This window comes from Corylus avellana, chromosome 2 (assembly GCF_965113065.1).
Source record: "Corylus avellana chromosome 2, dhCorAvel1.hap1.2, whole genome shotgun sequence".
In the NCBI taxonomy this organism is placed as follows: domain Eukaryota; kingdom Viridiplantae; phylum Streptophyta; class Magnoliopsida; order Fagales; family Betulaceae; genus Corylus; species Corylus avellana.
In genome coordinates, this window is record NC_142491.1 from 6,333,855 (window position 1) to 6,360,581 (window position 26,727).

The 26,727-nt window shown below is 34.9% G+C and overlaps 2 protein-coding genes across 7 annotated transcripts; both read right to left on the reverse strand.

Annotated features, from left to right (window-relative positions):
• Positions 1-4,997: 4,997 nt before the first annotated feature.
• LOC132173130 (putative disease resistance RPP13-like protein 1) lies at positions 4,998-12,944 on the reverse strand. The gene is made up of 2 exons (XM_059584717.2): positions 9,177-12,944; positions 4,998-5,053 (listed from the first exon to the last, which is right to left on the reverse strand). The coding sequence occupies exon 1, from the start codon at positions 12,927-12,929 to the stop codon at positions 9,246-9,248; it is 3,684 nt and encodes a 1,227-aa protein (XP_059440700.2). The 5' UTR covers positions 12,930-12,944; the 3' UTR covers positions 4,998-5,053; positions 9,177-9,245.
• Positions 12,945-14,720: 1,776 nt separating this feature from the next.
• On the reverse strand, positions 14,721-21,833 carry LOC132167292 (putative disease resistance RPP13-like protein 1). 6 transcript variants are annotated; one of them, XM_088513138.1, is made up of 6 exons: positions 19,497-21,817; positions 18,044-19,352; positions 17,764-17,879; positions 17,085-17,253; positions 16,656-16,990; positions 15,651-16,281 (listed from the first exon to the last, which is right to left on the reverse strand). In XM_088513138.1, the coding sequence occupies exons 1-2, from the start codon at positions 21,815-21,817 to the stop codon at positions 18,122-18,124; spliced, it is 3,552 nt and encodes a 1,183-aa protein (XP_088369264.1). In that variant the 3' UTR covers positions 15,651-16,281; positions 16,656-16,990; positions 17,085-17,253; positions 17,764-17,879; positions 18,044-18,121. The 6 variants fall into 6 exon arrangements, with proteins under 6 accessions (XP_088369261.1, XP_088369264.1, XP_088369262.1 ...); XM_088513136.1 differs by having other exon boundaries at positions 16,656-16,850; positions 16,925-16,990; positions 18,044-21,817; XM_088513135.1 differs by lacking the exon at positions 15,651-16,281 and adding an exon at positions 14,721-15,054 and having other exon boundaries at positions 18,044-21,817.
• Positions 21,834-26,727: the final 4,894 nt, after the last annotated feature.

The window sequence follows — 26,727 nt, forward strand, 5'->3', positions numbered from 1 at the left end:
AATGAAACTGGAGGAAGGTGATTGGAAAGAGCAGAGCAAAATGAGATAATTGAAAGCTATGTTTTGCTTTTTACACCAAACTATATATAAACAACATATTCGGGCAACTGTCAACGGCCACAACGTAAGCAATTAAGTCAGAGAAATTTATTGCTTTGTCCCCACCATTATTTATTGTTTGCAACTTGCAATCAAGGAAGGCCATTCCTTGTAAAGAGCAGAGCAATTTTACGCCAAAGAACAACTCACAGGAAACAACCTAACCCGAGTTGTGATTGGCTCATCTCATGTTTCAACAACTCATTAACGTCATTAATTATACAATATATGACGTTAATTATATAAGATAAGCATCTGATCTTCTTGCTTATAATTACAATAATACCACCATCTTCACCTTCTTTATTATCAATCATTTATGTAGAATGCCTTCTTTTTTCTTTTCTTTTTTTGAAGGATTTATATATATACTTGAGCGGATGTGAAAATATATAACACCCCCGTTTTATATTGAGAAGATGAAAAGTAACCCAAATAAAATGAGTGATTTATAAAAATAGTTATGAGTGAACGTGAAAGTAGATGTTCCCTGTTTAGTGTTGATATTTATTTTAATGCAAAGATAATAACGAGAGAAGGAAAAATTTAAATTTTTTTAAAAAAGTCAAGAAAAACAGGTTTAAATATAAAAAAAGAGGTCAAGTTTGAAAATAATAATAAAATTCAATTATTGCAATTATTTTTATGACAAGTTCACAATAAAAATATTATTTCGTTTCCAGTTCTTTAGTAGTTTTTTTTTTTTTTTTTTTTTGGTCGTTCACAATAAAAATAAAGATTGATCTTAATTGTATGGAAATGCATTAAAGAAAAATTACACCTCTTTAGTTTCTGCTTGTCTTGTATTTTACTCATAAAAGAAAAAAACAAAAAAAATGATGTTATTGGTTTGGTTGTGATTTCTCCAAGTTGATTGTTTTATTATGAAATTGAAGTCCCTAAATAAATCCAAGTCAGTGGATGAAGTACATTGTTATCTTTTTTGAGAGGTAGAGAATGCAAAGAAAGGTCTCTTATCTCTTTTTTGTTTTGCTTGGTTGGGTGGCTTGACTTGTATATGGTAGGAATGCTCTTTGGTTGAAAGGCTTGAAAAGCCCCTTATTTTCTCTTCTTGGCATTTTTCTTCTTTTGTTTCATACATTAGATTAATTCTTTCTTCCTTTCAAAGCTGGCATGCTTTGAAAGTTTCTAAATGTGGCAACTATCGTGCACACGCTTTAGCAAAATAAGCCGCAACTATCGTGCACACGCTTTAGCAAAATAAGCCGCTACCCACCTTATGTTTGGTAGCATTCCCACAGGATCCCCCATTTTCTCTTCCAGAATGGGAATGATCCTCCTTTGTAGCCTTTCCCTCTTTCTATTAAAAAAAAAAAAAAAAATTGCTATTTCATTCCAAGATAAGTAACCATATTCCAATCGCACCCATTGACCAATTATATGTTATGTACTTGCTCGATTTCATTCCAAGTCGTCTTTAAATAGACTTGATTAATTATAGTATTTTTACCAGCCTCATCAAATTTTACTCACAAAAATAATCCAAAGTACATTTTTTTCTTTTTTAACTACTCACTTTTTTAAACCACTTCCAGGAGCCTTACTATTTTAACTATCAACTTTCACGATTCCATTTAAATATTCTTTTTCATATATTTCTTTATATATTTTTTTAACTTTTTCAAAGAACAGAAAATGAGAGAGAAAATTTATATTATTTTTTATTTATTTTGTGAGTGAATAGTACTCACTATCTTTATTGAGTACTATGCACTCACCATTTATTTTGGGTTAAAATGGTGAGGCTAAAAAAAATTTAGGCAAAAAAAAAATTAATGTTTTTTTTTCCAATTGGTCTCTCCCCAAAAAAATTTTAGCCCTTGGTCCCTCCTCAAATTGAAACCTGGGTCCATCCCTAAGTGCAAATGCTCCATTGAAACCCTGATAGATATGACAGCTCTAGTTGTTTATGTGCATCTCTACTTTCAACTCATAATATCTCCTTGAATCTATTAAATCAAAACCTTAATTAAAGAAATAAATAGAACTTGATTGGAAAATTCTAGACGTTAATCAATGAACTTTCTTTTTCTCCTTATAGTGTGAAAATGAAAGGGCCAGGAAAACAAAGCAATTATTCTCAAATCGCAAGCGATATTCCAAGCATATCTTATTTGAAAAGACAAATCCCTCGTGATCTTTCCAAGCTTCTGGTTGACGTTTGCATGCTGAATGCTCACCACCTTAAAACACATGAGGCCATCTTTGAGGAAGAAACAAAAGGGAAAAATGCCAATCCAAAGATGTCACCAACATGAAAATTAGTGGGCTATTTTCTGGCATTTGGGTAGATGAAGATATCCAACATCTTTGGGCACCTGTTGAATAAGAGTTAGTTCGACCACTTAAAGCACAAATGACTTCATCATACAAAGCATCTGATCTTCTTGCTTATAATTACAATAATACCACCATCTTCACCTTCTTTATTTTCAATCATTTATGTAGAATACATTTTTTTTTTTTTTTGAAGGATTTATATATATACTTGAGCGGGTGTGAAAATATATAACACCCCCGTTTTATATTGAGAAGATGAAGGGTAATCCACATAAAGTGAATAATTTATAAAAATTGTTATGAGTGGACGTGAAAGTAGATGTTCGCAGGTTAGTGTTGATATTTATTTTAATGCAAAGATAATAAAGAGAGAAGAAAAAATTAAAACTTTTTTTAAAAAGTCAAGAAAAACAGGTTTAAATATAAAAAAGAGGTCAAATTTGAAAATAATAATAAAATTCAATTATTGCAATTATTTTTATGACAAGTTCACAATAAAAATATTATTTCGTTTCCAGTTCTTTAGTAGTTTTTTTTTTTTTTTTTGGGTCGTTCACAATAAAAATAAAGATTGATCTTAATTGTATGGAAATGCATTAAAGAAAAATTACACCTCTTTAGTTTCTGCTTGTCTTGTATTTTACTCATAAAAGAAAAAGAAAAAAAAAATGATATTATTGGTCTGGTTGTGATTTCTCCAAGTTGATTGTTTTATTATGAAACTGAAGTCTCTAAATAAATCCAAGTCAATGGATGAAGTACATTGTTATCTTTTTTGAGAGGTAGAGAATGCAAAGAAAGGTGCTCTTTTATCTCTTTTTTGTTTTCCTTGATTGGGTGGCTTGACTTGTATATGGCAGGAATGCTCTTTGGTTGTAAGGCTTGAAGAGGACCACATATTTGCTATTTCATTCCAAGATAAGTAACCATATTCCAATTGCACCCATTGACCAATTATATGTTACTATACGTTCTCGATTTCATTCCAAGTCGTCTTTAAATAGATTTGAATAGAGCATTTTTACATGTCTCACCAAAATAATCAGAAGTACATTTTTCTCTATTTTAACTATCCACTTTTTTAAAACACCTCCCAACGGCCTTACTATTTGAACTATCAACTTTTACTATTCTATTTAAATATTCTTTTTCAAATATTTCTTTATATTATTTTTTATTTATTTGGTGATCGAATAGTACTCACTATCTTTATTGAATACTATGCACTCACCATTTATTATGGATTAAAATGGTGAGGTTGAAAAATAAAGATTTTAGCTACTTTTACCAAATTGATTTTACTAAAAAATGATTTTAGTGAGGCTACAAAGAATGCTCACTAATGACAAGTTGAGTGCAAATGCTCTGTTGAAACCATGATAGATGACAACTCTAATTGTTTATGTACATCTCTACTTACAACTCATAATGGGTGATGTTAAACATCACGCCCGGCATGATGCACGTCGGGGTGATTTGATATTTTAAAATAATAAAATATAATATTTTAATATTATAATTTTAAAAATATATATATAGCTGGTGTGCATGACTGTTCATGCACGCAGACGTTCTGTATATCGTGGCCCACTCATAATATCTCCTTGAATCTATTAAGTCAAAACCTTAATTAAAGAAATAAACTATTTATTTTATTTGACCGAGAACTTGATTGGAAAATTCTAGCCGTTAATCAATGAACTTTCTTTTTCTCCTTATAGTGTGAAAATGAAAGGGCCAGGAAAACAAAGCAATTATTCTCAAATCGCAAGCGACATTCCAAGCATATCTTATTTGAAAAGACAAATCCCTCGTGATCTTCCCACGCTTCTGGTTGAAGTTTGCATGCTGAATGCTCACCACCTTAAACACATGGGGCCATCTTTGAGGAAGAAACAAATCGGAAAAATGCCAATTCAAAGATGTCACCAACATGAAAATTAGTGGGCTATTTTCTGGTATTTGGTTTGTAGATGAAGATATCCAAAATCTTTGGGCACCTGTTGAATAAGAGTTAGTTCAACCACTTACTTACAAAGCCATCATGACAGCAACCATTGTAGGTAATTTCTTCTCGTTCTTTATTTTGAATGCAAACTGCTTTATCTTTTTCCTAACATGGCAAAATAGAGCCATATATTATCCCAACATGTTTGTCAATTTTTGAACTAAATGGAAGGGGAAGTATGTAGTTTCCTTAGAAATATTCAGATGCATAATTGTATATAAAATATTGAAAGAAAATTGTCAGAAAAGTGTTTGACAGTAACAGTAAAGCAGAACAACAGCAGGGGAGAAAAAAAGAGCTCAAACTGGTATCTTCAAGCTCATGATCAACCCAAATTCTATTAAACCCTTAGGAAAGACACCACCTAACAAATTAGAAAGAATTATATCGAAGAAAATCCTAAGATCAATGGGACTTCACAAAACTTAGACATTTTCATTTCTTCCTGAAGCTACTTAAGAAACGAAAAAAAGGCAAAGACAGAAAAAAACAAAAGAAAACATCCTATGTGGACCATTTTTCTGAAGAAAAATACCATTTTTTTGAAGCTACTTGATTTATTAGCTAACCTTATGGTATTCATGCCTCATATTTGCCTGCCTCTTCTTCTTGCAATTGCCACCAAGTTCTTCGAACTTCTAAATTCTGTCAATTAAAATTTTTTCCATGCAATTAATGAAACAAAAAAGAAAAACAATTAGACAGTAATGAAACGAAGAGAAATTTGAAGGTGTTACGAATTTCCTTTTTGTTTTGGCTCTAAAAACAGAGTTGGAAAAAAAAAAAAAAAGGCAGAGTTGCTGGTTTTTGACAGTCTTGCTTTGTTAATCAGCTCTGATCTGCTCTAGTCTCCGATCATTAGTTGGTAAGCTTTGGACTGCGTTGGTCGATTGAGCGTGGAGTTAATTTTGTTACTATTTGTTTAAAACAACAATAATTGGTTCGTGAAACCACAAAATGTGGGCATGCAAAAACTTTTCAAGATACTGGATGTGCTCTAATTTGATTTTAAGAACTTGAAATTTTCAGTCACTTAAAGCAAATTAACACAGAAAAAGACTTTATATAACCAAAGAAAAATTATCAGTTGTCTCAAAAATTTAAGTTAATAGAACAAAAAAAAAAAAAACATGGGAATTTAATAATTTAATTAACACTTTAACCCTCCAAAAAGCTGAGAATTCTCAATGCTATCAAGATTCAAGTCTTGCAAGCAGACCTCTTCTATTTGGCTTGTACTTTAGATAGCCCTTTTTGGTGTAAAGAGATAGTACAAACTGTTTTGATCTATACAATGTGGTGTCTGAGCATCATTTCAGATCAAATTCCCTCGAGAATGAACATGCACGGGTTCCTATAAATCAATTCAGTTTTCAGAATCATGGATAAAAAATAAGACGGCTACATATATTGCGTGTCCCAGACTTGCACTTTCAGGCTTCTCCTTCTTCTAAATATGATCACCATATCGCCAAATTAAATCTTTCAAGCTATCATAAGAAGATAACGTCCGGTTTTTATACCTTCCATATCTCCTCCGGGCTCCGGTGCTCAACCCACAAATGTCCTTGTTAGTCTCGTCATCAAACATGCAATACAAACTACCGGTGTCCGTGTTGTGACAAATGCAAATTTCAAGATCACCAAAGAAGTAAAAAAGTGCAAAATAGAAAAATAACACAACCACACAAGACACCAAGATTTAAGTGGTTCAGCTTAACAAGCCTACATCCACTGGCGGAAACGATCCAGGAGAAATTCACTAACAAAAAGTGGAGTACAAAGAGTAGTACAAACAAAACCACTCCAACCCAAAAGCCCCAATACACCCCAATCTAACTCAAAAGAGAATTAGATACAAAAGAAAAAAATATTCTCTAAAATTCTCTAAGCATTTCAGTACTCCAAAAGTGAGATCAAAAAGAAAAAAAAAATGGTGTATCTCTTCTTCTCTTTGCAACACAAGTCTCTCTCTCGGCAACTCTTTGTTTTCTTCTTTCTCTCTTTTTCTTGCTAAAGTTGCTGCCTCTCCATGCTTGATGACCGAATGACTTCAATAATAAAACAACAATGCCTTTTCACAAAGCTTCTAAAAGAAGCTCAATGAATGGAGAAGCCAAAGTGGACGTGTGAGAGAGAAAACATAAGTCAAAAGTATGGGATGCCATACTGCTGTGGGGCCTACGGTAAGACTTGTGAAAACAAGTCACCAATTCTGACAGTCCGTATACCCCAGTTATGTAAGAGCACAAACAATATCAATTAGGGTCAAATGGTCCGGATCAACATCTCCCATGTTGTGGACCTTCCTCCCAATATACGCCAGATGTGGTCCTGGTAGAGAAGCATGTTGTGGACCTTCCTCCCAATATACGCCAGATGTGGTCCTGGTAGAGAAGCCCCATGAGATAGTAAAATCGTCAACATATCAGCAATACAACCAACTATGAATAAAGAATAATCATAGGTGATTCAAAATGTACCGAAAGAATAATCTTAGTATAAGAAAAAAGGAAGTATACAATGACATTTCGTGTTTGAAAAACCAAAATCTGTCAAAATGTAGGAAACTAATGAAAATGAAGGTCAATTAGTCATGTAGATAAAGGAACCCTCATCATAGAACCACACACCTTCACAAGCAAGACACCCAACAATGCAATGCAAGCTGTAGGTGACTAAGGATCTTAAGGCACAAAATTTATCATAAGACTCACACATAAAGTTCTGGAAACTCAAAACATAAACAAAATTGCAACTGTCATAATCATTTCCATCACCTCATTAGCCTTTTAAGTTTCCATTTCGTTTTACTAATAGTATAACACTGAATTTGAAATGAATTTTGAGCAGAGTTGAATTCATACTTCTTTGAATGGGGTGGGGTGTCTTCAGCTTCAAGAATATGTATAACTTGTCCCATTTTTGGCCGCTTCCATGCATTAGGGTCTACAGAACGTAAAGCCACAAGAAGAGACAGCTTCAATGCCCTTGAAGTGGGCTTGTCAGCTAGCTTTGGATCCAATACTCCTTCCGGATTCCTGTTTGCAACCATATTCTTAAGTCACTCAACTAAGTTTACATAAACATTCTTGGCTTTTTAGTTAAAAGCAACATGGAAGATGAAATTCTACTATATTTGAAGCAAACTGATATTAAGAATATAGTGCAAACCTCCTCCGAAGATCGGCTATAATCAATTGGGTTCCTTCCAGAAATGATTTCCATCATAAGAATCCCAAAACTGTACGCATCGCTTCTTTTGTTCAGCATGCCTGTGCTTGCATATTCAGGAGCTACAAAACTACAACTACAAAAAAAGGACTCTTGTTACCTCTTTAGCCACAGTGGCACACAGGACTCAGATAAAAACATACCCAAATGTTCCCGTGACACGGGTTGTAATGTAGCTACTCTCTGAGCCAAGGAGCTTGGATTCACAAAATTGCTGAAACTGGCACACATTTTGATCAGTTGAAACTGTTTGCAACAGAAAATCCATATACAGTGAAGAGTATGTAGATAACCAAGTCCCTATGCAGAAAAAAAAGATAACTTAGTCATCTTAGCCTAGCTGATTGGTAGTGAAGTTTGGGGGAAAGTTTGTCGATTTTTATGAAGAGTGGGAAAAAGGGGTAGAGGGTTTATGCTTAAAATAAGATTAGGAAAATTGAATTTTTAAGTGTTTGATTATGCATGAGGAACCATAGGAAAATAGTGGGCAAGTACCAAGAAATGCTACAATAAAAGATCAACTCTGGTATTGGTTAAGTAATCTGTTAGTCATCAAACACACATGCTGAAGAATAAAGTGTTCGCAGAAAATCATTCACTTACCTGTCTTTCTGTTTTGGCAAAGTCTTCTTAAGAGCAAAATCCTCAATGGGATGGAGACTGGGAGCCAGCAACTACACCAATTTCAATTCTGAGCATATGACACAAGCTATTGACAATGAAAAGTGACTCTGCAAAAGAACCCACAAAGGAATTGAGGATAGACAATGAAATAAAGATCTATAGAAACGCAAATCACCGAAGCAAACCTATAGATTCGCAGAGCATCTGAGCATCCCTAGCTTTACATAGCCCATAGTCTTTGATTATTTTGGCCGGAATGATGCATTACAGGAAGAACTAATAAGCACTTTGTTCCATCAAAGAATAACTTTACTGATACAATTGAAAACCCAACCATTCCTGAGATGAAAAAGATTCTTAATGTCACTATTAGCCCATAATCCAATTGATCAAAAACCATACTTATCAATGAGATGCACAAATTTTTTTAACGTTTGAAAGACTCTAAGAGGTATCTGATTCATTGGTCTACAAGCACCAACCAGAAAACACTCATATAAGAACGTGTTAATACAAATTTCACACGTTCTTGCACATACCTGATGTAACACGTGATGTTACAAAAAAAAAAAAAAAAATCTTTTCAAAAGAAATGAAAGAACTTGAATTTAGCAAATATAAAAGAGACCCAATGAGAGAAAAGTTGGACCAAAGATTAATTAGCTAACCATTTGGTATTCATGAACTCACAGAATCATGCACTCTATTTGCCTGCCTCTTCCACTTGCAATCGCCACCAAGCTCTTCGAACTTGTAAATTCTGTTCATTAAAAGTTTTTTCCATGCAACAAAAAGAAAAAAAAACAATTAGACAGGGATGAAACGAAGAGACATTTATTAGACAAAAAAATATTAGAAAACCGAAAGAATCTGAGAAAGTTAATGGGAAAAGAAAGAGCAATGTACGCACATTTGGTGAAATGACACCCTTGTCAACATTTATGCGCGATCGATGAGCAGAACAGAGGAGGCTTTTGGGTCATTCAATATATTCTTCACAATCAATCTCAATGTGATCGACGGCAGGAACCTTATGGCCGCTTAGCCACCGTTTCTTCAACAAAGGGCATGCGTAGATCCGTATGGTGGAAAGCGACGCAGGCAAATCCTTCACTGGCACGTGCTTGAGCTTGGGGCAGTCATGGAGTGTCAACCCTTGAAGAGACGTGAGGTGTTGAAGCCCTTTCTTCTCCAAATATTTCATATTTTGAAATTGAGAGATATCGAGAAAAGTCAAAGAAGAAGGCAGCAACCCCGGCTCTGGAAAAGACCGCACATCTTCAGATTTTCCACCGACATACAAATTTACAAGAGACGGGAGATTCTGCAAACCCCATCTCGTCCGACCGGCGAAGAGTTTTTCACAACTCTGGACGTTGATAAGTTCCAGATTTGAAGGAAATCCCCCTCTGGGCAACGATTCAACTTCTGGGCAATCAATTAAATAGAAAGACTTGAGAGAAGGCATGAGTACATCCATCTTCTCCGGCAGTGACGTCAGACTCCGACAACTTTGGACCCAGAAGAATGTGAGGTCGGGGGCACGAACTCCTCCTCTTGGAAAAGATGCAAAATTTGGGCAATTGTTGATGAAGAAACGCACGGTCATCAAACCACGTCCACGATGTTCTGAAGCTGTAAACGATTCCAGATTCTTACACCCGGAGATTTTGATAGAAAAAAGATTTGGGATTAAATCTAATGGAAATGACTTGAGTGAATCACAGCCGTCCAACCGCAACGTTTCAAGGGATGAAAAGTTTGGCAGTCTAGGGAGCCTAAACATGTTACAGTTTGAGATGGCTAACTCCTGAAGATTGCTGTTGCAGTCCACCAGTCCCCGGGGAAGGGACTTCAGTGGGCCAAATCCTCCAACATTGAGCTTTTGCAATCCGGTTGGCAACCCCCTCAACAGAAACTCTTTGCAATGTAATACTCGCAATTCAAGTAAAGAAGGAGCCCTCGGGAGTGAATCCACCAGCTGCGGACATTTGCGAATATCAAGCTTTGCTAAAGAAGGAAGATCGACCGGCAGCCGCCCTGTCAACTTAGGGCAGTTGTCAATGTAAAGCTCTTCAAGCTGAGAAAAAACTCCGCCTTCGTTTTCAGCAACAAAAGAAGACCATTTCTCCCACTTCAACATTTTCTCGAACCTTAGAACTTTCAAGGCTCCAAATGGCCGAACTGATGAAGAATTGCTGCCATAAAACTCAATTTTCACTTTAACAACTTCTTCAAACCCAATGACAAAGAGGCCCTGCAAAGAGGATAGCTGCCCAAGTGGTGGCAAGTTGCGACAATGATTACAGTTTTCTAGGCGTAGGAAAGTTATGTTAGAGAATGAATGATCCCCAACCCAATCTGGAAAACTTCCGGCGCCATAGTTGTTGATAGTGAGACTTTTCAAGTTACTATGGGGCCGGAGATTGTGAAGTACAGATCTTTGATATTCTGAAATATTAGTATCCAATGCATTCCATTCCAACACCAACTCTTCAAGGTACTTTCTATCATTCAAGCATGCTTTCAAAGCATCAGTAGGAGGTACAACGTTTTGGAGCTCTAAAATAGAAAGCCTTCCTCGAAGATTTGCAAGTTTTCCCAACTCTTCAATGCAAGCCCCATTTTGTTTGCTAATGATAAATTTAGTTAATGTTTGTAAACATTTTAGTCTACTCAACTGCATTGGCATCTCCTTTATGACAGTTCCAGTAATATCAAGATGACGTAAATTAACGAGTTTCCGCATATCTCTTGGTAATACCGAAAGATCTTTACAACCTGATAAATTTAATGTTTGCAAATTGCATAACTTACACACGGAATCAGGCAACCTTCGAATTGCAGTGGAAGAAAGGTTCAAATAACGTAAATGCTTAATTTTGCCAATTAATTCAGGTAACTCAGTCATATTTTGATAGTGAGATAAAGAGAGCACCCGCAATGAGCTTAGATTTGGCAATAAGTCAAGTGGTACTTTTTTTGTTAAGTAGAAGTAGGAATTATTCGATGGCAACAGCTCCAATGGCAAGAATGTGTGCAATCGAGTAGCCTCGTAAAGATCCTCAAACTTCTTAAAGTTATCAAATTCGTTTCTAAAATACGACAAATGACGAATCCTGTTCACAATTTCGGGAGAATTGTCAACCTCCAATCTAAAGGTAAATTGCCCAGACACAAATTTTGCCAAGTCGTTGACAAGATCATGCATTACAAAACTTGATTTATTGCCACTTGATTGTTCCAACAATGATCTTGATGCCAAATCAAGGAAGTAATCTTCACCAACCTCTTCCATTCTTTTGTTTCTAGTTTCTGCTAAGAAACCTTCTGCCATCCATAATAAGACTATTTCATCTTTTACTAAAACACAATCCTTGGGAAATATTGAACAATAAGCAAAACATTGTTTCAAATGTGATGGAAGATATTTGTAACTTAATCTTAGAGCCGGAAGAATATTTGTCTTTTCAAATGACGAATCCCATAATTCACTCTTCAATATCCTCTCCCATTCATCAACATCTGGTTTAGAACGCAAGAGACCCCCAATTGTCTTTGCTGCTAAAGGTAGACCTTCACATTTTTTCACAATTTGTCTACCTATTACTTCTAGCTCTCGACGTGCATCAAATTCGTCATCATGGAATGCATATTTTGCAAATAGTGACCAACAATCTCCTTCGACTAACGGCTTTAAACGATCAATTGGAAGAGCGTTCATGATTGATGCAACATTGCAACTGCGTGTGGTTACAATTACTATACTTCCTGGTGCCCCAATTTTAAAAGGATTACTTAAGATCTCCCAATCAGCATAATTCTCATTCCAAACATCATCTAAAACAAGTAGGAATTTCTTCCCCATCAATTTCTGTTGTAGTTTAACTTGAAGCAGATTTAGATCCTTTATATCACAAGTTGACGACGTCACTGACTCTAGAACTGTTTTAGTTACCCCAAACACATCAAAATCATCTGAAACACATACCCATGATTGAAGGTCAAAATGTTCCTTCACCCTATTGTCCTTGTATACAAGCTGAGCAAGGGTGGTCTTGCCAATTCCCCCCATGCCCACTATGGGAATCACACACAAATTTTCATTGCTGCTTGCATCATTTGAGAGTAACAAGTTTATTATTTTTTCCTTATCATCATCCCTACCAAAAATACCAGATTCTTCAACCAAAGAAGTGCTGGGGCGTCTCTTTACTGATTCTCCTCCAGCACCTTCTTTCAGACCTAGAACATCCTTTTGTCTAACTAAATATTCTAGTTTGTCAAGTAGCTCTTTTATCTTTTGGTCTATCTCTTTGATAAAATTACTAAGAAACTTAGAGATAGAGTTGTGTACCTTACTTGAAGTGGTTTGGAATTCAACATCCAACTTATGTTGCAAGGCTTCGGTGGCTATCTCGTCCAAGGTGTCTTCTGCATCATAGACAACATCTTTCAAGTCATCGAGCCACAGTTTCACAGCAGGCTTTGTAAGTTGTTTTTCCTCCGCGTCTTCAAGCAGTGCATTCACGGACAGCAATGATATCTTCAACTTCTCTAAGACTCCTTCGTTGAGTTTGCGTTGCCGAAAGAAGTCCACGAACTCAGGAGACGCCATTATATTAAATAACACTGGGAGGAAGGCAGCGACAACTTCAGCCATGTTTTTGGGTTTGTAATGAAAGGAAATGGAGGAAGGGGATTTCAAACGGCAGAGAAAATGAGATTACAATGGAAGATCAAATGGAAGGAAATGAAGGAAGATGAATGGAGGAAACGGCAGAGCAAAAAGAGATTGCAGTGGAAGAAATGAATGAAACTGAAGGAAGGTGATTGGAAAGAGCAGAGCAAAATGAGATAATTGAAAGCTATGTTTTGCTTTTTACACCAAACTATATATAGACAACATATTCGGGCAACTGTCAACGGCCACAACGTAAGCAATTAAGTCAGAGAAATTTATTGCTTTGTCCCCACCATTATTTATTGTTTGCAACTTGCAATCAAGGAAGGCCATTCCTTGTAAAGAGCAGAGCAATTTCACGCCGAAGAAGAAACAACCTAACCCGAGTTGTGATTGGCTCAACTCATGCTTCAACAACTCATTAACGTCATTAATTATACAATATATGACGTTAATTATATAAGATAAGCATCTGATCTTCTTGCTTATAATTACAATAATACCACCATCTTCACCTTCTTTATTATCAATCATTTATGTAGAATACTTTTTTTTTTTTTAAGGATATTTATATATATACTTGTGCAGATGTGAAAATATATAATATTCCCGTTTTATATTGAGAAGATGAAGAGTAACCCAAATAAAATGAGTAATTTATAAAAATAGTTATGAGTGGATGTGAAAGTAGATGTTCCCTGGTTAGTGTTGATATTTATTTTAATGCAAAGATAATAAAGAGAGAAGAAAAAATTATAACTTTTTTAAAAAAGTCAAGAAAAAGAGGTTTAAATATAAAAAAAAAGAGGTCAAATTTGAAAATAATAATAAAATTCAATTATTGCAATTATTTTTATGACAAGTTCACAATAAAAATATTATTTTGTTTCCAGTTCTTTAGTAGTTTTTTTTTTTTTTTTTTTGTCGTTCACAATAAAAATAAAGATTGATCTTAATTGTATGGAAATGCATTAAAGAAAAATTACACCTCTTTAGTTTCTGCTTGTCTTGTATTTTACTCATAAAAGAAAAAGAAAAAAAAAATGATATTATTGGTTTGGTTGTGATTTCTCCAAGTTGATTGTTTTATTATGAAATTGAAGTCCCTAAATAAATCCAAGTCAATGGATGAAGTACATTGTTATCTTTTTTGAGAGGAGGAGAATGCAAATTAAGAAAGGTACTCTCTATCTCTTTTTTGTTTTCCTTGGTTGGGTGGCTTGACTTGTTTATGGTAGGAATGCTCTTTGGTTGTAAGGCTTGAAAAGGACCACATAGTTTGCTATTTCATTCCAAGATAAGTAACCATATTCCAATTGCACCCATTGACCAATTATATGTTACGTGCTCGATTTCGTTACAAGTCGTCTTTCAATAGATTTGAATAGAGCATTTTTACCAGTCTCACCAAAATAATCAGAAGTACAAGTCGTCTTTTATTTATTTGGTGAGTGAATAGTACTCACTATCTTTATTGAGTACTATGCACTCACCATTTATTTTTGGTTAAAACGGTGAAGCTGAAAAATATAGATTTTAACCACTTTCACCAAATTGCCTCACCAAAATAACTAAAAAATGATTTTGGTGAGGCTACAAAGAATACTCACTAATGACAAGTTGAGTGCAAATGCTCCATTGAAAACCTGATAGATGACAGCACTAGTTGTTTATGTACATCTCTACTTTCAACTCATAATATCTCCTTGAAATCTATTAAGTCAAAACCTTAATTAAAGAAATATACTATTTATTTTATTTGACCGAGAACTTGATTGGAAAATTCTAGCCGCTAATCAATGAACTTTCTTTCTCTCCTTATAGTGTGAAAGTGAAAGGGCCAGGAAAACAAAGCAATTATTCTCAAATCGGAAGAGATATTCCAAGCATATCTTATTTGAAAAGACAAATCCCTCATGATCTTTCCAAGCTTCTGGTTGAAGTTTGCATGCTGAATGTTCACAACCTTAAACACATGGGGCCATCTTTGAGGAAGAAACAAAAGGGAAAAATGCCAATCCAAAGATGTCACCAACATGAAAATTAGTGAGCTATTTTCTGGTATTTGGGTTGTAGATGAAGGATATCCAACATCTTTGGGCACCTGTTGAATAAGCGTTAGTTCAACAACTTATAACACAAATGACTTCATCCTACAAAGCCATTATGACAGCAACCATTGTAGGTAAACTCTAGAAAAACCACTAGTACCATAATTTCTTCTTGTTCTTTATTTTTAATGTAAACTGTTTCATCTTTCTCCTAACATAACAAAATAGGGTCATATATTACCCCTACATGTTTATCAATTTTTGAACTAATTGGAAGGGGAAGTATATGTAGTTTCCTTAGAAATATTCAGGTACATAATTGTATATAAAATATTGAAAGAAAATTGTCAGCAAAGTGTTTGACAGTAACAGTAAAGAGCTGATCAACATGTTCTTCATTTTTAAGATAAAAAAAAAAAAAAAAAGTTTGTAGCTTTCCGCATTCTTGTTGAACTAAAATATAATCAAACAAACCGGTATCTTCAAGCTTGAAAAACCTAATTGACTCCGATCTACACCTATTAGGATTGAATAGGTGTTTAACAAAATAATATTCGAAATTAGATTTGACCTAACAAAGATATTTGGTTTCGAATAAGAAACTATTTAGAGAACTCTCTAAATGTAAAACCTCTTCGGAGCAGCCAAACCTAAGAATTCACTTCATTATAAAAAAAACAAGAATTTACACAATGTCAAACTTACAAAACCTTTGTACTTGACAATCCCGTGTACTAGACAAACGACCCACTTGTCCGTTACTGCAGTAGTTCTTCCAAAACCTCTGTACCGTTTCTTCTATGTGATCTCCTTCACCAGAACTTTGATTGGCTTCATGTGTTGCTCACAGATCCGTGGATTAAAGGCACCACCTTTACTCTAAGAGAGATAAGTCACTCAAGTTCTAGATCTCTATTGCTCTCTCTCTAAGCTCACAGTATTTGCTCTTTGAATACATCCCTTTCAATGTGCATAAAAGATAGTATACATAGAAATTCACACAACAATAAAAGCGGCTGTGTTCGGACAGGGTTAAGTATGTGTCCGGACATGGCTAGTGTTACATATGTGTAAACCGACACGGCTTCTGGCTGTCCGGACATGTCTTCTGAAATGAAGTCTTTGAAAACTGTGTCAGGACATGTTCACACCATGTCCGGACACATAAGTCATTGTTGATGTCTCTGAAATTTCTATCCGGACCTGTCTTCTGGGTGTCTGGACACACTAGACTGAAAATCCTAATTTCTTCAATTCTTCATGCTAAACCTCATTTTCAACTGAGTACAAACATATCACTGAATGAGCCAAATAAGCTAACAAAGCTCATGATTAACCCAAATTTTATTAAACCCTTAGGAATGACACCACCTAACAAATTAGAAAGAATTATATCAAAGAAACTCCTAAGATCAATGGGACTTCACAAAACTAAAGTGGCATGAAGAAGTCCCACTTAAACAGAATCTTTTCATCTCATTTTGGAAGGGATGGAAGATAAAGTGGACTAAAACTAACATGTCGGTAAGTAGTTTATATGCACTCAAGAGAAACGAAAAAACATGCAAAGACAGACACACACAAAAAAAAAAAAAAAAAAAAAAAAAAAAAAAAAAAAACAGAGGATATAAAGTAAGCACCATTGAAAACTGACCTGCATTCTCTAATCAACTGATATGGTCACCATCTGATACACAGCTCTCCCTTGAGCCAAGGCCATATTCATCTATCAGCTCATAATCTGCGCCCACATTTTCCCATGCATTTCTGAAATTTGAGACCCCCTCTGCTCTAACTGGTATTCATCTTCAACACCATCCTCCTCTGCCTCACCAGTGGTTGTATCAACCTGGGAGAATCACAAATATGCAAGATATGAAACTGAGTAACATGAAGTTCTGCTTTCAATAAGATAGTCATTACTTGTTCTAGTAATTGCTCTAGTGTTGTATTGGTGGACTTGTACAACATTCACTCAGTATTCTGTTTCTGCTGGTGAAAAAACATAACACATGTAGTCCCAATCAGAAACTCTGTAACATACATCATAAAGAATTGATAAAAAAGAATCTGATCATAGTACCTTGAAAAGTTTCCCAAAATCCGCAAACTCAGGAATAGCATAAATAAACTTTTCATAAGCATCAACAGTTGATGCCGGAGCAGATGGTGGAACTTTCTTCTATGCTAGTGGCTGAGACTTAAATCTCCTTGGGAACAGAGTTAATGTCAAAAGGTTCTTCTAAAGGCTCCTGTATACATATAATTAAACACATTAGGTGATTGCCCTTGGAACACAAACAAGCAATTTGTTACATCAAAAGATTAATTTTATTGGTAATTAGCCCCCTTAATCCAATTGAAAGACCCACTGTTCCCTGAGTTGAACAATATTCTTAGTGTTACCATTAGCCCATAATCCAATTGATCAAAACCATACTTTTTAATGTTTGAAGGGCTCTCAGTGGTAGCTTATTCAGTCGGTCTACAGGCACATACCAGAAAACACTAAGATACGAAGATTGTTCCAAGAATGTGTTAATACAAATTTCACACGTTCTTTCACATACCAGATGTAACATGTGATTACAATAACTAAATCAGATCAATATATTACAACTTTCCCACCAAAAAAAAAAAAATTCCTTTCACTTTTTGTCAAAAATAAAAGAAATTTATGAACTTGAATTTAGTAAATATAAAAGAGACCCAATTGGAGAAAAACAGAACCAAATATTAAGGAGTTTGATTAATTAGCTAACCTTCTCGTATTCATGCCTCACAGAATCATGGATTCTATTTGCCTGCCTCTGTTTCTTGCAATCCCACCAAGCTCTTCGAACTTCTAATTCTGTTAATTAAAATCTTTTCCATCCAACTAATGAAACAAAAAAGAAAAACAATTAGACAGTGATGAAACGAAGAGAAATTTACTGGACAAACAAATACTAGAAAACCATGTATGCGAAAGAATTTGAGAAAGTTAATAGGAAAAGCAAGAGGATCGTATTTATAATTAACAGACTAAAGGATAGCCATTACCTAACTGTGGAAGCTAAATATGTTGTTGCCGCCTTCCACATGATGTACAGAAAATGGGACTCTTGCGGGGCTTTTAGCTCATTCAATATATTCATAATCAATCAATATGTGATCCACGTCAGGAATCTTTCGCCGCTCCTTTCCTTTCTTGCTTTGCCACTGCTTCTTCAACAAAGGGCATTTCACGATCTCTATAGAAGAAAGGGAGATAGGCAACCCCTCTTTTGGCAGGTACTCGAGCTTAGGGCAATGCCAGATCGACAATCCTTGAAGAGAAGTGAGGTGTTGAAGCTCTTTCTTGTCCAAAGATTTCATATTTGGAAACCCAGATATATGAAGATAAGTCAGACAGGAAGGCAGCAACCCTGGCTCCGGAAAAGAGACCAAATCTTCAAATTTGCCACAAATTGAGAAATGTCTAACAGAAGGGAGTTTTTGCAAACCCCATCCCATCCGACTGGCAAAGAGTTTTTCACAATTATTGATGTAAATAAGTTCCAGATTGGAAGGAAAGCCACCTTCAGGCAACAATTCAACCTCTGGACAATCAATTATTTGAAAAAACTTAAGAGAAGGCAGGAGTATATGCATCTTCTCTGGCAGTGACCTCAGGCTTCCACAGTTGTAGACCCAAAAGAATGTAAGGTCGGGGGCACAAATTCCTCCTTTTGGAAAAGATACAAAACTAGGGCAACCTGCGATGTTAATACGCAAGGTTACTAAATCACGCCCGTGTTGTTCTAAAAGAGTAAATGATTCCAGATTCTTACACCAAGAGATGTGTATTTCATAAAGCTTCGGGAATAAATCTAATGGAAATGACTTGAGGGAAGCACAACCATGCAACCGCAATTGTTCAAGGGATGAAAAGCTTGGGTGTGTTGGGAGCTCGAACTTCATACAGTTTGAGACTTTTAACTCTTGAAGACAGCCATTGGAGTCCACCAGTCCCTGAGGAAGGGACTCTAGTGCGCCAAATCCTTCAATATTGAGCTTTTGTAATTGAGTTGGAAATTCCTTTAACAGAACCTCATTACAATGTCTTAGCTCCAATTCGTGTACAGCAGGAGCCCTTGGCAGTGAAGCCATTAGCTGCGGACAATTACCAATCTCGAGTTTGGCTAAAGAAGGAAGATGGACGGGCAGCCCTCCTATTAACTTAGGGCAATCATCAATATAAAGCTCTTTAAGTTGAGGAAAAGCTCCGCTGTCGTTTTCAGCACCAATAGAAGACCATTCCTCCCACTTCAACATTTGCTCGAACCTTAGAACTTTCAAGGCTCGAAATGACTGAATTGATGAAGAATTGCTGCCATAAAATTCACAATCCACCTTAACAATTTTATCAAACCCAACAACAGAGAGGTCCTGTAAAGATGGTAGTTGCCCAAGTGGAGGCAACTTGCAACAATGTTTACAGTTTTTGAGGCGAAGGGACATTATATTAGAGAACGAATGATGCCCAACCCAATCTGGAAGACTTTCAGCGGCATAGTTGTGGATAATGAGACTTTTTAAGTTACTATGGGGACGAAGATTTTCAAGTACATATTTTTGACATTCTGAAATATTAGTATCAAATGCATTCCATTCCAACACCAACTCATCAAGGTGCTTCCTATCTTTCAAGCATGCTTTCATAGCATCAGTACAAGATACAACATTTTGGAGCTCTAAAATAGAAAGTGTTCCTCGTAAATTTGTAAGTTTTCCTAACTCTTCAATGCAAGCCCCACTATGTTTGCTGATGATAAATTTAGTTAATGTTTGTAGACATTTTAGTCTACCCATCTGCTTTGGCATCTCCTTTATTCCAGTTCTAAGAATATCAAGATGACGTAAATTAATGAGTTTCCACATATCTTTTGGTAATTCAACAAGATGGTTACAATCTGATAAATTCAATGTTTGCAAATTGCACAACTTACATATTGAATTAGGCAACCTTTTAATTGGAGTGGAAGAAATGTTCAAATAACGTAAATGCTTAATTTTTCCTATTGATTCAGGCAACTCAGTAATATTTCCATAGTGAGATAAAGAGAGCACCCGCAAACATCTTAGCTTTGGCAATAAATCAAATGGTATTCTTTTAGTTAAGAAGAAGTGGTTCCTGTTTAGAAACATCATTAATGGTAGGAATGTATGCAATCGTGTAGCCTCGTAAAGAGCTTCAAACTTCTTAAAGTTATCATGTTTTCTTCTGAAATAAGACAAATGGCGAGTCTTGTGCATGGCTTTAGGAAAAGGATCAACCTCCAATCTAAACGTAAATTGCCCACATACAAATTTTGCCAAGTCATTGACAAGATCATGCATCACAAAACCTGGTTTATTGCCACTTGATTGTTCCAACAATGATCTTGATGCCAAAGCAAGGAAGTAATCTTCACCAACCTCTTCAATTCTTTTGTTTCTAGTTTCTTCTAAGAAACCTTCTGCCATCCATAATAAGACTACTTCATCTTTTTTAAAAACATAATCTTTAGGAAATATTGAGCAGTAAGCAAAACATTGCTTTAAATGTGATGGAAGAAATTTGTAACTTAATCTTAGAGCTGGAAGAATGTTTGTCTTGTCCATTGGTGAATCCCATAATTCACTCTTCAATATCTTTTCCCACTCATCGACATCTAGTTTAGATCGCAAGAGACCTCCAATTGTCTTGGCTGCTAACGGTAGACCTTCACAATTTTTCACAATTTTTCTACCTATTACTTCTAGCTCTGGATGTGCATCAGAGTTATAATCATGAAATGCATGCTTTGCAAATAATGACCAACAATTTTCTTCCGCTAACTTCTTTAAATGATGAGTTGGAACAGTGCGCATGATTGATGCAACATTTTCATTGCGTGTTGTTACAATAATTGTACTTCCTTGTGCCCCAGATTTAAATGGACTACTTAAGACCTCCCATTCAGCATAATTTTCATTCCATACATCATCTAAAACAAGTAGGAATTTCTTCCCCATCAATTTCTCTTGTAGTGTAACTTGAAGCAGATTTAGATCATTCATATCACAAGTTAATGAAGTTACTGCCTCTAGAATTGTTTTAGTTACCCTGAACACATCAAACTCATCTGAAACACATACCCATGCCTTAAAGTCAAAATGCTCTTTCATCCTATTGTCTTTATATACAAGCTGAGCAAGGGTGGTCTTGCCAATTCCACCCATGCCGACTATGGGGATCACACATAGATTTTCATGGCTAGTTGCATCATCTGCGAGCAATAAACTTATTATTTTTTCCTTGTCATCATCCCTACCAAAAATACCAGATTCTTCAACCAAGGAAGTCGTGGGCAATCTTTTTGATGATTCTCCTCCACCGCCTTCTTTCAAACCTAGAACATCCTTTTGTCTTGCTAAATATTCTAGTTTGTTAAGTAGCTCTTTAATCTTTGGCTCTATCTCCTTGACAAAATGACTAAGGAAATTAGAGATGGAATTTCGTACCTTACTTGCAGTGGTTTGAAATTCAGCATCCAGCTTCCGTTGCAAGGCTTCAGTGGCTATCTCATCCAACACGTCTTCTACATCATATAGAGCATCTTTCAGCATATAAAGCCAGTCTCTCACCGAACGATCCGTAAGTTGCTTGTCCTCTGCATCTTCGCGCAGTTTATACGCGGACAACAACGCTATCTTTAACTTCTCTAAGATTCCTTCATTGAGTTTGCGCTGCCGAAAGAAGTCCACGAACTCGGGAGATGCCATTTTATCAAATAATGCTTGGAGGAAGGCAGAGAGAAGTGACTCAGCCATGCTTTCTGGTTTGTAATAGAGGAAATGAAAGGAAATGAAGGAAGGTGGGTGCAAACAGTTAAGCAAAATGAGATTACAATGGAAGATCAAAAGAAAGGAAGTGAAGGAAGACGAATGGAGCAAACAGCAGAGCAAAAAGAGATCGCAATGGAAGATCAAATGAAAGGAAATGAAGGAAGGTGATTGCAAACAGCAGGGTAAAATTAGAGATATTGCAAGCTATGTTTGATTTCCAAGGCAAAGAACGTATAGAGGGAACAGGCAACGGGAGTGATGGACCCACACGGCTGCTCAGGGAAAAAAGAAATGGTCCCACACGGCTCATGGACTAGTAACACAAAGCAGGTCATTGATGAATGATGAAGTTAGACTTATGAGAAGCACTATAACTCGTTGGGTCATAAGCAAATTCTTTCAACCTTCTTATTCTTATTATTATTATTGTCATAAGTAGTTGATTGCTTGAAGTTTAATAGAATACGTGGGTTGGAGAAATCACAACCGAACCAATAAAATCCTCAATCATATATACTCAAAAGATCAATTTTTCTTTATAAGTAATACAAGACAATAGAAATTATAGGACATTTTTTCTCCAAATTAAATTGAAAGAATTTCCAATCAATAAAATTGCCAATTGTCTTTTAACTTTATCAATAAGTGGTCCACAGACTACAGGTCACCTCCCCAAGTTTTTCTTCTCCAATAGTTTTCCTGCTTTCCGTTTTCCTTGATTTCTTTGATTCAATCACGCGGTTTGGAGTCCACCACATTCAATTTATGGACCAACGGAATCCGAAGCTCATTCACATCAGGTTTAACAAATATTTTATTAAATTTTAGCTAACAAATACATTTTTTTTCTTTTATTTTAACTATCCGTTTTTTTTAAAGCACTTATATCAATCTCAGCATTTTAGTTATTCACTTTCACTTTTTAATTTATAATGTTATTTCTTTATCTACTTTTTTGTATTCTCAAGAAAAAGAGGGAACAAGATTTTTTTATTAACATAATTAAGGATTTGTTGAGCTACATTGTTCAATAAATTTGTTGAGCACGATAGCAGCACATAAATTTTTTTAACTATTTTGTTGAGCTGAATTTAATTTTTTTTTTTTTTATAAGATTAGTCAAAATAACTTTTTTACTATTTTTTTTTTTTTTTTGAGAAATTTTTACTATTTTGTTAAACCTAATATGAATGCTCGTTATTATTGAGACATCTGAAGACAACAAATTAAATTAATATATTATTTACTCTCATAATTCTCATATATTACATATTTATTATGTAACTCTCATAATTCTCATAGGTTACATATTGATTATGTACTTATTGTATTATTGGCCTCATTCAACTATAAATATGTCATTTTATTGTACAATTTAAATCAAGTGAAGGAAAGATGTAGCCAAGAAAAGGCTTTGATGTGTGAACGTAGGCCATAGATCGAACCACCTTAATCTATATCTTTCTTCCTTGCTTTTTCTCTTTATATTTTTTATATACTTTAACATGATATCAGAGCCTTAAGCAACGATTTGTCTAAACTCAATTTTTCCTTAACCATTTTTATTCATTTGCTCATTTTGCAATGACTGAAACATCACCTAAACTGATTTCTTTCATTTGAGAGTAATGATTCACATGGGTCACTAAATGATCCTCGTTATGTTCATCACTCGGATAGTTCAACAATGGTGCTTGTTGCAACTCTTATGTATGGAGATATATATGGCACTTGGATTCGTGCTATCACTTTGGCTTTATGTGCCAAAAAAAAAACTAGGTTTCGTGGATAGCACTTTGATGAAGCCAATTTCACTAAATGATTTTCCTCAATGATAAAGATGCATTGATCTTGTCTATTCGTGGATTCTCAATTCTGTTACAGGTGAGATTTGTAGCAATATTTTATATGCAGGCCAAACAATGGCTGATGTTCAAGTCCCAGCCATAATTGCTGTTGTTGGCCAAAGAAGCTGATGTTCATGTTCTGACCATAGTAGCCAATGCCGGTCAGAGTTGCCGAAGTTCAAGTTTCGGTCATAGCAGCTAAGGTTCTAATATAGGCCATAATAGCCAATTTTTCAGCCTCTTTTATGTTCAAGACCAAACCTCAACGTGCGTGATCTACTGTTGGGTTTGTGGGGGCGTATTGAGACAAATGAAGACAATGTAAAATAGTTGTTTTGAATTAAATTAATGTATTATTTACTCTTCTAATTCTCATATGTTACATATTTATTATGTAACTCTCATAATTCTCATATGTTACATATTTATTATGTAACTCTCATGAATCTCATAAGTTACATATTGATTATGTAACTCTCATAATTCTCATATGTTACATATTGATTATGTAACTCTCCTAATTCTCATAAGTTTCATATTGATTATATACTTATTGTATTATTGGCTTCATTCAACTATAAATAGGTAATTTTATTGTACAATTTCAATCAAGTGAAGGAAAGATGTAGCCAAGAAAAGACTTTGACGTGTGGACCTAGGCCATAGGCCGAACCACCTTAATCTGTATCTTTCGTCCTTACTTTTTCTCTTTATATTTTTTATATACTTTAATAGTATATAAAAAATATAAAGAGAAAAAGCCAGGAAGAAAGATACAGATTAAAATGGTTCGGCATATGGCCTATGTCCATACATCAAAGCTTTTTATTGGCTACATCTTTCCTTCACTTGATTGAAATTGTACAATAAAATTGCCTATTTATAGTTGAATTAGGCCAAGAATACAATAAGTACATAATCAATATATAACCTATAAGAATTAGGAGAGTTGCATAATCAACATGTAACATATGAAAATTATGAGAGTTACATAATCAATATGTAACTTATGAGAATCATAAGAGTTACATAATAAATATGTAATATATGAGAATTAGGAGAGTAAATAATACATTAATTTAATTCGTTGTTTTCAGATGTCTCAATACACCCCCACAAACCCAACAGTAGATCACGTACGTTGAGGTTTGGTCTTGAACATCAAAAGGGCTGAAAAATTGGCTACTATGGCCTATATTAAAACATCGGCTGCTATGACCGAAACTTGAACTTCAGCAACTCTGACCAGCATTGGCTACTATGGCCAAAACATGAACACCGGCTTCTTTGTCTGACAACGGCGATTATGGCCGGGACTTGAACATTGGCGATTGTTTGGCCGGCATATAAAATACTATTACAAATGTCACTTGTAACAGAATTGAGAATCCATGAACATACAAGATCATTGCATATTTATCATTGAGGAAGATCATTAGGTGAAATTGGCTTCATCAAAATGCTATCCACAAAACCCAGTTTGTTTTTGGAACATAAAGTTATAGCGATAGCACGAATCCAAGTGCGATAATTATCTCCGGACATAAGAGTTGCAACAAGCACCATTGTTGGACTATCCGAGTGATGAACATAATGACGATCATTGAGTGACTCATGCGAATCATTGCTCTCAAATGAAAGAAATCGCTTTAGATGATGTTTCAGCCATTGCAAAATGAGCAAATGAATAAAAATGGCTGAGGAAAAATTCAATTTAGAAAAATTGTTGCTAAGACTCTGATAACATGTTAAAGTATATAAAAAATAAAAAATAAAGAGAAAAAGCAATGAAGAAAGATACGGATTAAGGTGATTCGGCCTATGGCGTATGCATGTCTACACATCAAAGCCTTTTTTCGGCTACATCTTTCCTTCACTTGATTGAAATTGTACAATAAAATAGCCTATTTATAGTTGAATGAGACTAATAATACAATAAGTACATAATCAATATGTAACATATGAGAATTAGGAGAGTTACATAATCAATATGTAACATATGAAAATCATTAGAGTTACATAATCAATATGTAACATATAAAAATTAGGAGAATAAATAATACATTAATTTAATTCAAAACAACTATTTTACGTTGTCTTCAAATGTCTCAATATTATGTATACATCACATTGAAGGTCTAATCATATAAAAGTCCTAAAAAATATAGCTATGAATTGCAACAAATGACAACTTAAAGTAACATGAACCAAATTATTAAACAATTATTATTATGTATGGTATCATAGCTTGCAGAATCGCTAGCCAAGATTGTTTAAAAACTTGACACGTGTAAGCTAAAGAATGGAATATATATTTAAAATTGAATCGGGTCGTCTTCTCTAGGGTTTCTCTGTGAGACAACTCGAAGGTGAGGTTTTGGTCTTGCCATGGAGCAAGGTTGAGTCTCCTTTCTATATTGGGTTGAAGGGGAGAGTCAGAAGGGGATTTACTATGGCAGAAGAGATAATCAAGATGTGTGGGAATTTAAACACTTAAGAGTGAAGTTACTATAGACTAATCTTAACCAATTTGTTTATTATTGTAATACTTGTTAATTTTCTTCAATAAGTATAGCATAATTAATTTACATGCTTTTAAAAATCCACATCCATTTTGAATTCCTTTTGTTCCTTTTTACTTTTTGAGTTGCAAGATGATTATTGATGGAACTTTCATCTACCACGTTTCGTGACAATGTATGCCCTTATGATACTAGAAGTTTGAGTAATGTTAGGGACTATCTTTTTAACTTTTCAAAGTTGATGCGACTTTTAAAATTACCATTGAATCAAAATTTATACATCTCAAATCTAATGGTGATTTTAAAAGTTACATAAATTTTGATAAGATAAAAAAAGTGTTCCTAGCATTACTCTTGAAAGTTGTCAATTTCCGTTATTGATGCCATAAGCGAAGTGTGCTATTATTGTAGGGGATAAAGTTGTGCACCATTTTAACAAGAATAAGTGACCATGCTACACATTAAATCTATCATGCTTCAAGCCACACACCAAAAAAAAAAAAAAAAAAAAGCTGTCCCCCCCAAA

Excerpts from the sequence above, each read along its gene's own strand:
- LOC132173130 (XM_059584717.2), bottom strand. The coding sequence starts at position 12,929 with ATGGCTGAAGTTGTCGCTGCCTTCCTCCCAGTGTTATTTAATATAATG.
- LOC132167292 (XM_088513135.1), bottom strand. The coding sequence starts at position 21,817 with ATGGCTGAGTCACTTCTCTCTGCCTTCCTCCAAGCATTATTTGATAAA.